The 14,218-nt window shown below is 40.3% G+C and overlaps 3 protein-coding genes across 4 annotated transcripts; 2 read left to right on the forward strand and 1 right to left on the reverse strand.

Moving 5' to 3' along the window:
* Positions 1 to 686: 686 nt before the first annotated feature.
* Positions 687 to 2,724, forward strand: LOC131319504 (protein PSK SIMULATOR 3). Its single transcript, XM_058349770.1, has one exon. It carries the CDS (start codon positions 733 to 735, stop codon positions 2,491 to 2,493), a length of 1,761 nt encoding a protein of 586 aa, XP_058205753.1. The 5' UTR covers positions 687 to 732; the 3' UTR covers positions 2,494 to 2,724.
* A 3,630-nt stretch (positions 2,725 to 6,354) lies between these two features.
* On the reverse strand, positions 6,355 to 12,845 carry LOC131319105 (probable aminotransferase ACS12). Of its 2 annotated transcripts, XR_009197897.1 has the most exons (5): positions 12,285 to 12,803; positions 12,049 to 12,183; positions 10,267 to 10,427; positions 8,578 to 10,139; positions 6,355 to 7,544 (listed from the first exon to the last, which is right to left on the reverse strand). XR_009197897.1 is itself a non-coding variant. In XM_058349226.1 (4 exons), exons 1-4 carry the CDS (start codon positions 12,747 to 12,749, stop codon positions 9,284 to 9,286), a joined length of 1,617 nt encoding a protein of 538 aa, XP_058205209.1. In that variant the 5' UTR covers positions 12,750 to 12,845; the 3' UTR covers positions 8,485 to 9,283. The 2 variants fall into 2 exon arrangements, 1 of the variants encoding a protein (XP_058205209.1); XM_058349226.1 differs by lacking the exon at positions 6,355 to 7,544 and having other exon boundaries at positions 8,485 to 10,139; positions 12,285 to 12,845.
* Positions 6,691 to 8,885, forward strand: LOC131319106 (uncharacterized). The gene is made up of 2 exons (XM_058349227.1): positions 6,691 to 7,491; positions 8,639 to 8,885. Exons 1-2 carry the CDS (start codon positions 6,691 to 6,693, stop codon positions 8,762 to 8,764), a joined length of 927 nt encoding a protein of 308 aa, XP_058205210.1. The 3' UTR covers positions 8,765 to 8,885.
* Positions 12,846 to 14,218: the final 1,373 nt, after the last annotated feature.

A 14,218-nucleotide genomic window follows, 5' to 3' on the forward strand; every position in this document is an offset into this window, starting at 1 on the left:
GTACTATTATAATTTACAAATTTAGTGTAGTAAATTTTTTTTCGTTGAACCCGATACTAAGTGTGGAGCCGATCTGCTATGAAACTTAACCTAACGATTAGAATTTGAAAGTAGTAAATTGATGCTTTATAAAATAACAATTTAAGCAATTTCAATAAAAAAAAATAGAAATAGATTTGTGGCGAACGCATTGGCATATTCCTGTTCGAAACACATCGCAAGCACCCCTTTAAATGAGAGTTAACCCGCATTTTGGGGCTCAAGCCAATCGGATATCACCATGTATTCCAAGATCCAGGGTAAACTTAATAGAGGTGCAATTTCAAAATCGTATTTCCTAACTACATAATTGAGTGACACTTATGTTGCAGTACTGCAATCCCAAAATCATATTAAGTAACACGTTCGCCTTTCGAAAATAATGTATATCCCTATACTAAGTCCCCAATCTCCGATATAACTAATTTTCTTTAAAAAATATTCTATTCATCAAACTCTACGATTTGAGTACCCGGCTCAATCTTTATTTGAATTCTTGAACTCCCGTTAGCCTGCCGTGACAAAATATCGGGAGAAATTTTCCTGGGAGGCCACACCACCACTCCATCCCACTTGCTTTTTTTTTCATTCCTTTACAAACTTTTGAATCAAATATTCCATTTGCTTGTGATGGTGCGACTCACCTTTCCCACTCACTATTGGAGTAGTTCCAACATCACCCCATTTCATTGGATGCCCCCATCACGTTCTCTCACTACCCCAAATCCCATGAACCCCTCTCTCTCTCTCTCTCTCTCTCTCTCTCTCTCTCTCTCTCACATTACTCTATTTGTAATGCTTTCAACATCCCACGATCCTTCCCCATTTACAAACACTTCTTTTTATCCCCCCCAACTCCGCCCTTCAATTATTTTTCTCCCTCCTCCCCCCCCCCCCCCCCCCCCCCCCCTCTATCTCTCTCTCATTAAACCCATCACTCTTCTTACCTATAGAATTCTCATCAAAATTAACCCAAAACCCATCTCCCCTTTTTTCCCATTAATTCCCTCCTCCTTAATTGATTTCCAAATGGCTCTCGAGACATGGCTTATCAAGGTAAAAACAGCCATATCCACCAGCATCGATTCCGTACGCGCCACTCCATCAACCCCCAGGAAACAACAACCCGCCGGTGCCATGAAGAAGGCCAACGTCGGAGTCTTGTCCTTCGAGATAGCCGGCCTCATGTCCAAGCTCCTCCACCTCTGGCAATCCCTCTCCGACAAGAATATAACCCGCCTCAGAAACGAATGCATATGCCTCGAAGGCGTCCGTAAGATCGTGTCCAACGACGAGTCCTTCCTCCTCGGCCTCGCCTGCGCCGAGATCGCCGAAAACCTCAGGCTCGTCGCCAAATCCGTGTCCAGACTCAGCAAGAAATGCGAGGACTCGAGCCTCAGGTCGTTCGGCAGGGTTTTCGACGAGTTCTCGAACACGGGCCGGGACCCTTACAACTGGGTATTGAGCTGGAAGGAGATGGATGCAAAGGTTAACAAGAAGATGGAGCGTTTGAAAACCGCCACGTCGACCCTTTACAGGGAAATGGAAGAGCTCGTGATTTTGGAAACCGATTCAAGGAAAAAACAGTTGCAAAAGATGGTGGATCTGCAGCAGAAGATTTTGGTGCACAGGCAAGAGGTTAAGTATCTAAAGGAGAGGTCTTTATGGAACAGGAGTTTTGACACGGCCATTTCATTGCTTGCTAGATCCATTTTCACGGTACTGGCAAGGATCAAGCTCGTGTTTGGGATTGGTAACGTGTTCTCATCGTACGCAGTTTCTTTGCCTCGGAGCCTGTCTGCTTCAGCTGCCGTCTACCCTTCCGATCAGAACACGAACTCTGGCGATTTCGTATCGGGCCTGTTGATGATGAGCACCAGGAGCTCTAAGCATATAGACATGAAGGATTCGAGTCGTGGGTTCTTCGAGTTGAACTCGAAAATGCTGAAACCGCCCACGAGTACTCTGGGTGCCTCTGCTCTTGCTCTGCACTATGCAAACCTGATAATTGTGATGGAGAAAATGATAAGGTCGCCGCATTTGGTGGGCCTCGACGCGAGAGATGATCTTTACTCGATGCTGCCGAATAGCATAAGGTCGTTCCTGAGGGCCAGGTTGAAAGGGGTGGGGTTCTCGGCCAGCGATCCGGGGCTCGCCGGAGAGTGGAGAGATGCTCTGGGGAAGATCTTGGGGTGGTTGTCACCTTTGGCGCATAACATGATCAAGTGGCAAAGTGAGAGGAGCTTTGAGCAGCAGAATTTGATGCCCAAGACAAACGTTCTCTTGCTACAAACGCTGTATTTTGCAAACAAAGAGAAGACAGAGGCTGCCATCACTGAGTTGCTGGTGGGTCTGAATTACATTTGGAGGTTTGAAAGGGAGATGAATGCTAAGGCCTTGTTTGAGTTTTCCAATTTTAATGGGTCCTTGGATTTGCAGGCTTCTTCAAGTTAGGCAAATTTTAGGGGGGCTTTCTTTCTTTCTTAATTTCCTTCTTTTTAACTTTTTCCTTCTTTTGTTAATCTACTTTCGATTTTGATATTAATTATGGGTTTTCTCTTAGATTTTGATAAACTCAACTTCAGATCTGTGAGGGCTTGTTGTTTTGGTTCTAAACCCTGATCTGTAATTGTAACATAATGGATCGATGTAAATGATATGATTGAGGTAATTAATTGTTCAAAAGAATCCATGAGCTAGCTGTCGCTTACAGTCTCTGCAAAATCATGTGAGTTTATTCTTCAAGTTTGACAATAGTAGTTTATTTAATTATGGTTTCAGTAGATCTAGATTCAGTATATGAATATATAGGTTCTAGTTAGGTTAGTTAATTATCTCAACTAACTTGTTAACTTCCATTAGAATTTTGTTTTAGATGCATGTATTCAGATTAATTATATACTGTACTTGTGATCGACAATATTATTTTATGAAGGTGAAAGTACAATAAAATTCTGAGTAATTGTAAATTGACAATATTTTATGAATGAAGGTGAAAGTACAACTGAATTCTGAGTTTGTAAATATTTTCGTAGTCTGGGCCAAACCGCAATAGGGAATTCAATGCTTATGTAAAATCCAAGGCTTTTTTCATTGCTCTGGTTCACAGTTACTTATTATACATGAGGAAATTGGATGCTAACAAAGCTTGGCTGGAATTTGTCCCCTAATAATTTTCACTTGGAAAATATAGGCACGTTCGATTCGCAAGATTAGATGACGAATCTTGTTAAATCTTAGCATGCACTGTCGTTCGGTTACATATAAAATGCGGCTGGTAATGATAATATCCTCGGTATAAGCTGGGAGGATACTAAACTCATCTAGTATTGTCATGTATCCCTCTTTAATTATTAGTTCGACCAAATGCCATAAAAAAAAAAAAAAAAAAATTACCCTCATAATCTAACGAAACCATGCTCCTTTAATTGAACTTTCCCTTAATATATATGCACCTCTTTATGATTTCTTTGCTCTATGTATCAAGGTATATGGAGAGAGAGAGAGAGTGAGAGAGAGAGAGGGGTCCTCGAATCTCTTGCATGTTTATTGTTTTTTCCCTCTCTTTTGTGTGCAAGCTCCATCTCTGATTCTCTTCTATGGTGGGTTGGCAGTTTAATAAAAAATGGCATGGGTCCAAGTGAAAGTGATGACTACCTTATCTTCCAACCCTTTTCTCATTGTTTTGTTCCCTAGCTGCCTACCAACCCCCCTTGTTTGTACCCTTATTAATTAGACATCGTTTGTGGCAAGAGCCCACACACTACTAGCTCACCTCCAAAGCACTAAATGATATCGTGTACGGGCCCCCGTCCACAAAACTCCCAAACAAGAACATGGGATCATGGAAACTTCAATTCCAGTCATATATTCTTCTCATATTCCCATATGTATATGTTAATTTGTGAATTTTGCGTAATTTTCCTTTATTTCTATCAAAAAGTGATTTTGGCACTTCACTTTTGTCTTTATTCTATGTGAAATTATCAAATTACTCTTTATTTTGTTAGTGTCCATTACTCTTTATTTTGTTAGTGTCCATCAACTTTAAAGGGTAATTTGGTAATTTCAAATAGAAAAAAAGTTAAAAATTAAGTGGAGTGCCAAAATCAATTTCCTATACTATAAGGTTTGTGAAAGGACACTGATTTTGGTGCTCCAAAAATGTACGCAGACATTCCACTTTGCTAACATCCAGTGCAAAGTGAAGTACCTGTGTACAAAAGTGGAGCGCAAAAATTAATTTCCTTTGTGAAAACAATGAGAGGCTGTGTCACATGTACTTGGGTAGGGATCCGAGGGTGCTGTAATGCACCCCCGTGTAGTGCACATGTAGGGCGGCGCACAGCCGTCAATCTCATCAATCAACAGTTCAGATCAAAAATCAATTTATGGGTCATAATTAAAAATCTTATATCAATCATTCAATGTCAAGATCGATGGCCCGTTTGCGCCCTACAAGGTGCCTTGCAGGACCTTACACCAAAGGATTTCCCAATCCTATGGGTAGTGGGTCGATTTATGACTTGAGTTTCAAACTTTCATATAAATTTCATTGTAAGGATAGGGACACGAGAAACAATGAGTTTTGCCCAGAGATTTCTGGGAGTGGAGGCAGAGGAAGAACAAAGAAATATTCATATTGAGTTTAGCCCACTAAGGTAAGGACCAAAGTGTCCCAAGATCCAAAAAAGACTTGGCCCATGCATGACTACCAAAGAGGCAACTAAGCTTAGCAACATCCGCACCCTGTGAACGATCGTTTGTGCAACAATTGGCTATACTTTCACGGCCCAAATGACATGCCATTCTCTGGTCCAGAAAGAAAGGGAAAAGAATATCTCATTCTCCATTAATTTTGAACCCTGTTGTTTCAATATGACTGATGCCGGTCAAAGTCCTTGAAATTATTCAAGAAGTCATTGCGTCGATCGAAGAGTCTTTTTAAATTTCTAAGTGGTTTTTGAGTTTCAAAGAGTCAAACACAATTTTCTATTAGTCTATGGTCAAGTCCTTTTTAATTTGTGTCTTGAAAATGCAAGTGTATTTTCCTATTCTTGGAGGGTTGTTCCAAGTAATCGATAAATTCTATTGTTATGAATGAAATGAAGAAGTTTAGAGTGTGTTTGAATTAAAATAGCCTTAGGCTTGTGAGAAGATAATTCTTCTTGTAAATCTTATCCTTCGGTGGATTCCGATAGGTGGCGAGTTTCCTGTTTGTGTATCTCTTAGGTGGATTCCTTCGAGTTGTGAGCGGTTCCCTAGCCCTGTATCGTAAGTTAAATCCTCGGATGGTGATATCTTATCCCGTTGGTTTCCTAACTTGGGTGGTGAGCGACTATCCGATTATCTCTTTTTACCTTTCTTCCGTCCCATTTGGAAAATCCGCCGTCAACGACAACATGGAATTCAACCTAAGGGGTTGGTACAGTGGTCTTGGCTTGGGACTTAGAGTTTATTCTCTTCTAAGGTTTCAGGTTAAATTCTCCTTGTGAGTGACTCTTGGGACAACATCACCTCACGCGTAAACGTGGAAAGACCTCTGAGAGGGGCTATAAGTAGTAATCCGAGTTGAGCGTAAGCTGGTCCAAGATACCTTACATTACCAAAAAAACAAAAACATGGAATCCACTTGCTCTCGTGTCTACTCTCTGAATATGTGGTAAAAAAAAATATGGATGGAAATATGTTCATGTATAGCATTTTCCCTTTGTAATGGCAATTGTGCTCAAACATGAAAAGCGAGTCCCAGGCAGGGCAAACTCACAAGCAAAAATACCAGTTAGGTTCTGAATATAATTATGTACGATTAACAAAAAGTGAGTACTTGTCTCACATCACTTGGTGGGCAGAAATTGTTGAACCATGGGGTGCAACAAGGACGAACGTTGAGATCTTAAGTGGAGGAGATTGTGAAACCCCAATATCAATCTCACATCGGGATATTATGAAACAATGTGATATATAAGGATTTTTGAGCAGCTACTGTATAATTCAAGATTAACCTTTTAAACCACGTGGTTAAGCAAGTCAGACGGCGGGTCGTTACAGAAAATCTTAAGGTTATATGTCCTGAGAACAGGATCATCATCAACGACAGAACTTGTGGGATGGGCGGAAAAGGCAAAGGGACATATAGACAATAATAAGTGAGAAATGCTAAATTTATTTCTTTGGTTTCTCTTTGGCCTGTCATTTCCTCTCTTAACAAATTCCTCGATAAATCTACAATCCAAGCATATTAACACTTCAGTTGCCAAGAGGCCTTTGGCCCAACAGCATGAGCAATGCACATAGGCGTAAGGAGAGAGGAGGTTTCCAGTATCGTAATCTTATTGTTCTAACAAATTTGATATAAATAAATAAATAAAGCACACTTCAGTTTCTTCGTGAGGAATCCTTCCTTAACTGCATATGCTATAAACAATGATATAAAGAGCAACTTTGCATAACAAGTATAACAACCTAGCGGATTGGCTACTGGCCACACCTATCAGAGGGATTTCTAATTAGGATATGATCTTGGAAAAGTGAGCAGGTGAACCTAATCATCAAGAGGGTTAAAATGGTGCAGTTAGCATCAAAGGTCATCAAAACATATTCCTAACCCACTTTGCTCCACAACATATATCCAGAGTCCAAATAGAAACCATGCCTTGGAACACTAAATCCCATCCCAAAATGGCTGAGGTAGAACCCTCAGAGAATTCCAACAGAACCCGAATCAGACAACCAATCTCAGTTCCGTTTGTTTGGGAAGAAAAACCAGGAACACCTAAAAAGGACTGGAAACCCAGCACCCAAACAGTTAATCCAGTTGTACCTCTTCCGGTCAAGCTTGTTGCCTCAATTCCCTTTGAATGGGAGGAAAAGCCCGGAACACCACTTCGCCACTTTTCCCAGGCACCACAAGAAGTAGGAATTCAACTCCAACCAGAAAAACTTATTGAATTAGACTCACCTCTGATAAAAACTACAGATAGTGGCGATGAAAATGGAAGTGAGGAGGAACAATACAGGATTTTCAAATCAGACATTGATGGGTATGGATTTGAGACCGATGGATCCTTCTGCTCAGCTCCTTCTGTGCCAACCAGTTGCCTAGTATCAAGTCTGGCTGTTTCTAATGCTGTTCCTAACAGTGGCGAGCTGAAATCACCTTCTTCGCCAGATTCTGAAAACAGCTATGCAACAGGAACAAGCCTAGTAGGGGAAGCTTTCTTGGAGTGTCTATTTCCGCTGTTATCATCACCCCATACCAGTTTCCTTGAAAAGCATGGCTGCACAGAAAAGAGCAGTTCAAATATTCCAAGGAAAGTCCAGAGTAAAGATTTCGACCGTGAGAGCAATTGCAGTGTTGCAGTCAAAAGGTCACTAACACTCGGAGAGCTGCTAATGATGAGCAGCAGAATAAGTTATCGAAGAAAAGAAGTTCAAATGCAACTCCCCATGGTAATTCTTCAGCTCCTCCTCCTCCTCTTGACTGTTTAGATGAGTACCTGCAACTGTAATACGCAAACTGCTAACCCCGGCCCTTTGGTAGGTGGTTGAGTTTCAAAAAATGTATAGAAATAGGTGGAAATGTATTCCAATTAGTACAATAGGTATCGAGATTTTACCATTTTGCGTCCCTTAACCTATGTAGCATTGATACAAACATACGGACACAGGGACACGGGATTTTTGAGAAAATGAGGACACGGCAAAAATAAGTAAATAAATGAATATAACATATATTCTATACCAGTGTAAACATAGTTATATGTATAACCATGAAGCATCAAGCATCAATACATATAAACAAGTATCGTACATAGATCATATTACACTGTTAATCCAAAATATTCCAAGTAATACATATGCATTTACCCCAAAATAACAACCTTTAAAAATTGCATATTTAACCCCTATCGTGTCCCTATACGTGTCCATCCCATGTCACCGCCGTGTCCCCCCAAAAATACTAATTAAATTTAAAGGGCACGCCACGTGGCGTGTCCCATAAGTATTTTTGTGTTCTCCCGTGTCCCCGCGTGGGACACGCCGGTCTCTAGGAGTGTCGATGCTTCATCGCCTCTTCGATCCAACAATTTTTTTGTCTTGGTTCCATTTCATTCTGTTGTTAAATGTCCGGACTGAAAACCTATGCCTTTAAAAAATGCAATTGTTTGGGTCAAAAAATTGGGAAAAAATACTTCGCCCAAAAGGTTATTTTTTCAAATATTTTGAACGAAAAGAATGCATTTATTTAAAGGCCTAGATTTGTGGGCCAGACATTTATTTAGGGACGGAGGGAGTACAAATTATTTGTCCCGAGGCAAATTCACATCTCTTACGACCGACACAATCCTTAACCATCCAATGGGTGACCACATGAAATACCCATTAGAATGTTTGATTGTTTACTGATAAAACCATAGAGCAAATTGGATGAATGAAGTTAGATGCCGAGGAAAAAAAGTAAGAGAGCAAAGACTCTGTTTTCATCATTTCAGTTTTTTACATCATAGAGAGGTGAAATACAGATCAGATGCATACACCAACTGTTTGCCCCATGCAATTTGGTAACTGCTATTCTTGCCTGATTGTAAAATGGCAGGAAACTATGAAGAATAGAGCAATTGGACGCTGCATCTTTAGGATTAACAGCTGGATGGGGATTAGCCACTGGATTGAAGGATTGCAGCGGAAGTGGAAGAGGCAGCTGCGACTGAAACTGATGTAGAAAAATGCTCCTTCTCCCTTCCACTTCATAATCACCCTTCTTGTAGGTTCCCTTCCTGTACCATGGCTTTGTAAACCGTTGGTTTACTCTTCAGCAATGTTCTAAAACAAGGAATTAATCAGTGATTAATTGCCGATTAATCGCTGGCGGGGCCCGACTAACGATTAATCGCCGATTACTAATTAATAGGCACCGATTAATCGCTCGAAGGAGGTTGACCGCCCGACTAGCGCCTAGCGACTTTTAGAACATTGCTCTTCAGTTCAGAGTCATGAGAATAAAACTACTTGTCGACCCATAATGCCATTATAGAAACAATTACCCTTGACTTCTGGGTCATGGGAAAACTTCTTTATAATGCAACCAAAACTTCAAAATGTGCAAGAGCTCCATTGTAGTTATACTGGAACATTTACTTCAAAATCTGACACTCTCCTCGAGCACTGGTATCACAATTTCTTATAGAGCAATGTCAAGGGTGATTAGGCATATTAGTTTATCTCCAGACGTTTGGGGATTTCAAGTGGGAGGTTTACAAGTTTCAACAACTTTCCTAATTCGTCCTATAACTACAGGAATATCATTCTCCGATAATGTAGTAAAACAACATCTGAACCACCCCGGTTCGATGCAGTGGCAAGCTGAACCAGGAGTTACATTGATCTTGCCTATGTTCAAGAGCTTATCCCACAACTCAAGCTCCCCCTTCTCATTGTAAGGACGAATAAATCCACTCATATCAGCCCAGCAGAATAAACCGCCACTGCTCTTTGCACACCCAATGCCTAATTGTTTCAAACCCCCCACGAACAAATCATACATTGACTTTAACCTCTTTCTGTTGGTTTCCATGTATTCCTGCATGAACCCTGTGTCTGAAAGCATCGAAATTAGTAGCCGTTGAGTTGGAGCTGAAATTGAGGAAAATCTCGTCATCCGTTTGGAAGCTGTCAAAACATGTTCATTCAAGGAATAAATGGCCCCCACTCTAAAACCCGGAAGAGACAAGTCTTTAGACAGCCCGTATATTATATGAACCCTGTCCTTGTCAACATCTTCAGAGTCTAGAATTTCTGCCATGCTTACAAATTCTTCACTTCCGTATATTGACCCTGCAAATATTTCATCAGATATGATATGGATGTTCTTATCTCTAGCAAAGTCCAAGAGATCGTAGAGTGTCTCGCGATTCAACGCGCTGCCAATAGGGTTAGAAGGGTTCGATATGAGAATTCCACGAACTTTCTGCCCCCGTTTTCTAGCCTGATGGAAAGCTTGATCAAGAGCTGTGATTGTTAAGGTGAAGTTGTCAGAGCTACGACAGGCAACTGGAATTAAATCTACCGCTGTTCGCCACCTCATATCCCTATCAAAACTGCAAATTGCATACTCAATTCAGATACATCAAAAAAATTATTGAACTGGCATACTAAGATGAAAATTTACAAAATAAATGTGAATATTTCTTTTTTGCAATCATTTTAAAATCAGAGAACTATTACCCAGGGTAGTATGGTGTGGGAATAAGAAATGCATTCCCCGGGTCTGCCAGACAAAAGCTGAGTATCTCAATGGCAGGAGTCGCACCAGATGTCAATACTAGTTGAGATGGGTCAAAAGTTACTGCTCTTCCCATTATCTGAGACATGAACCCTGCCATAGCCTGATAAAACACTCAAAGTGGTCAGCTGGGCAATTACATGATATACTTAAGATAACACAACAAATAACTATCAGTTCCCTATGGGTAATGCTGATGCCAAAACTCTCTTGTTAATGGTTTGGTGCATAAAATACTTGTACCATATCCAAAGTACATGGCTCTTATGCACCAAAATTTTGGCATTACCAGAAATAGAAACAGTACTGGCATTATCATTTTCCTTCCATATGTTGTTCTTTATAAACTAAGTTAACCATTAAAAGCGAAAAATATTAGAAGAATTTACAGGAAGTACATGGGCAAACAACCAAAAAAGAATCCTCACATGCACTGATATGGCAACCTTAAACGACTTCTCATGGCTCCAATCTCTGTAGCACACACCTTGATATGTACTCCCTCCGTCCCACTTTGTTCCGCCTGTTTCCTTTTTGGAACATCCAAAAAAATTGTCTATATCTATAATGTTTTTTATGATTTTGAAAACTTTGTTTAATAAAATAAATTGAGATCTATCAAACAAGATCCATATTGAATATATAAAATATTATAGATTGTGAGATATAGACAATTTTTTGGAACGTCCAAAAAAGGAAACAGGCGAAACAAAGTGGGACGGAGGGAGTAAAAGATATGGAAACTGTGCCATGGTGATTTACGTGAATTGCAGGAACCAACACGCCTAAGACGTGTTAAGAACTTACTCCCTATGTTCCATATTAAGGGTCCACATTCACAATTTGAGACCTATTACAAAATTGTCTATATGCTTTAATTTATAATGTTTTTTACAAGTAAAATGGATCTTGTTTAATAGTCTTAATTAGTTCTATCAGACAAAATTTTCAAGATCATATAAAACATGATATATTGTAAGATATAGACAATTTTTGGAAGGGCACGTGTGTCGAAAATGGATCATCAATATAAAACGGAGGGAGTATATTTTTTTAACTCATAACATGTTGTATAAACAAATACTATAGTCTCAAGGATCTCAGATTCAAGCTACATAATGCAAGAATGTCAAGTCGCGAGTCGGAGCTGGGTCAGAGGTGGCGGCAGCTGCTTGCAGGATTTCTTACCTGCGAAACCGCTCAAGTTCTTTGAAATCCTCTTGAGAAGACCTCCGTCGGTTCTCCCACTGAGCACTGTTGGATTTCTAAGAACCCACCAAAGCAGTAAAATCCACTTGAGCGCTTGTACTAGAATATTACTCTTACGTAAATAGCACAAGGGCTTCTTTCCCCCAATTCAGATTGTTGGCTCCACCCAGTCCTCACCCGATAGGTGTCAAAACTTCTAATGCAACTTAGTAGCTGAAACATCAAAACTTATTCCTGGTTGGCTGGTACTTGATGGTATCATTCACTTAAAGCATAGTAGAGCAACTAGTCAACCTCCCATCAGAAGATGAGTTACAAGCAACTGGTTCAGCCCATTCATATAATCAGTGCTTCTACCTTGAATGAATTGCTAAACACAGAGCTAATGATGACCTACCGTACCATAATACATCGAATTACCATATAAACAGAGCATTGAATGCAACATTTCAACATCAGAAAGTTCCAAATTGGATCACAACGTCCACTCGGAAAGAATTGATTCGATTGCTTACCACTTTCAATTCCCACAACCCATCAAACGGTTGGTACGTCGCAATTCCACTAATACCCAAACAACCACCAACTCCTCCAAGTATCGATTCGTTCAAATTCTTCGAACACCACTGGTCAATCAAATCCAATGACAGCTACAAAAAAAAAAAACCCACAAAGCCACAATCAAAAACCTTAATAAGTCATCAATACACAACACATTCCACATTAACCAATGCAAAAGCAAATAACATACTCTATTTTCAGCAATTCCAAGCTGAATAACACCATCCGGATTCATCAACTCATCATAAGCATCTCCCATAGCCCTCTCCAACCCAACATAATACGGTGAATCGTTCGGTTTTGCAATCGAACTAGCCCTATTAGAAATATGAACACTCCCTGTCGACCCACGGCCGGTTAGATTACCCCGCGAGGTCGTTCGTTGCAGCTCGGCGAGGTTCGAAGAAGAGGAAGGCGACGGCGGAGGGGGAGGGTTTGGCGAAGAGCGGTGTCGTTTGAGGTAGAATTGAAGGAAGTAGAAGAGGGCGCAAGGGATGAGCGAGCCCAGTATCAAGCCGCCCCTACCCTGGACTACCCCTTGTAAGGGCACTATCAGTCTCATCCCTGTCGTCCCTTCGCCGCCGCTGGTGGCGGAGACGGGTTTTCGGGTTTCTTCCTCGGGTTCCGGGGCTGGGAGGGAGGGGGTTTGGGTCATGGGGCGGCGGCGGGTGGAGCGGGGTTTTTTTTTCCCTGGATTTTGTTTTCGTGACTTTTGAGGCGTTGCTTGGCTGGGGACAGAAGATGTGGTGCCGTTGTCTGAAAAAATTGTAGAAACGGTCATTGTAGTTTGTGACAAATTCTATTTGAGCTACTCAAGTATCAATTGTACCAAATTCAACCTTTTGTTTTCGTTTGTGTTATATTTTTGTCCCTGTGATGATGTCCGTCGATATCAATGATAAAATGAAGGGACAATTGGGAAAATTCATCCTATAGTTTATTAGTTTACACCATAATTTAGCAAATCCACTCTTGTCAAAGTAACACGTGCTGATGAGAGACTTGCGAATAGTTTGAAAAGACAAGTGGAACGCAAGATAAAGACAAAAGGAGTTTATAATTGTTATCCAAGATCAGACAAATTTAAATTAAGAAGTCTATCCAAAAACAATTGGAGTTCAAGAGAGAGGAAAAACTTTGAAATTACGAATTTGGAAAGGGTCAAGACCTATAAATACTGAGAGGAGAGATCAAAAAGGAATCATCAACCAACGGACAACGTCTTTTATTTTATGTCTTTCCTTTAATTGTCTTTTATGTTCTCTACCTCTTTCTATTTCAATCATAGGAGTAGTGTTAACTGTTAAGTGTAGAATTCCGTTGATTGTATTACTTTTTGGATTAATAAAATCTTTATTATTCTTTTGAGTCTTACTTGTTTTCAAAGAAGTCTGAAAAACGGTAAAAAATTTTAATGTTTGGGGATTTGTAGAGCATGAAACAATCACCTCTTTTCCGTACAATTACCAACTATGGTACCGTCATAGAGCATAGCTTTGTGCATCGCTATTCAGAAGAAAATGTTTTTTATTTTGAGATTCGAACAAATGTAGCTTATGTTGATAAAAATCATATACAAGCTACACGACTCATAGACCTAAGCAGATATAACAAAATGACCCAAAGAATTCCTAACATAAAATAAAATAAAAAGCAAACCTAGGAAACAAAAAAGGCCTTACTAACTGCCTTACCTTCTATTATCATCAATTAGTTCAGAAGAGAAGTGAAGGAAAAATCGAAAGAAACAGCGTTAGAACAACTGATCCGCTCATTGACGTGGTGGCTTGGAGGAAACATGGAGGAAACAAATCTGCATCATGGAGCTTAACATTCCTCCATCCCACCGCAATTGCCATTGCAAGGCGCCCCTATTGCTGTCGCCGGAGAACGACAGATCCGTCAAAGCTGATTGGATGCAAGGGCCAGAAAGAACCCATTCCCAAAAAACGAACAAATGTTTGTCATTGTCTAGTGAAATCTCGTGAACATGTAGTCAGGTTTTACCGTTTTACTAAGGGAATCTTTTGTCATTTTTCCACTTAATTTGAATTTGTAAAGTGGGTAATGGAGCGCCTGCCGTTTCGCCCCATCTGTTTATTTTATTATATATAGCAATTGGCC

This window comes from Rhododendron vialii, chromosome 3a (genome assembly GCF_030253575.1).
Source record: "Rhododendron vialii isolate Sample 1 chromosome 3a, ASM3025357v1".
NCBI lineage: Eukaryota > Viridiplantae > Streptophyta > Magnoliopsida > Ericales > Ericaceae > Rhododendron > Rhododendron vialii.

What these genes read in the sequence shown, in the direction of transcription:
- LOC131319106 (XM_058349227.1), top strand. Translation starts at nt 6,691, where the DNA reads ATGCCTTGGAACACTAAATCCCATCCCAAAATGGCTGAGGTAGAACCC. An exon ending in TTCAAATGCAACTCCCCATG is followed by an intron (nt 7,492 to 8,638) that starts GTAATTCTTCAG and finishes GTAAAATGGCAG; the next exon opens with GAAACTATGAAGAATAGAGC.
- LOC131319105 (XM_058349226.1), bottom strand. Translation starts at nt 12,749, where the DNA reads ATGACCCAAACCCCCTCCCTCCCAGCCCCGGAACCCGAGGAAGAAACC. An exon ending in TTGGAATTGCTGAAAATAGA is followed by an intron (nt 12,184 to 12,284) that starts GTATGTTATTTG and finishes TTTTTTTTGTAG; the next exon opens with CTGTCATTGGATTTGATTGA. An exon ending in CCCACACCATACTACCCTGG is followed by an intron (nt 10,140 to 10,266) that starts GTAATAGTTCTC and finishes TGCAATTTGCAG; the next exon opens with TTTTGATAGGGATATGAGGT.
- LOC131319504 (XM_058349770.1), top strand. Translation starts at nt 733, where the DNA reads ATGCCCCCATCACGTTCTCTCACTACCCCAAATCCCATGAACCCCTCT.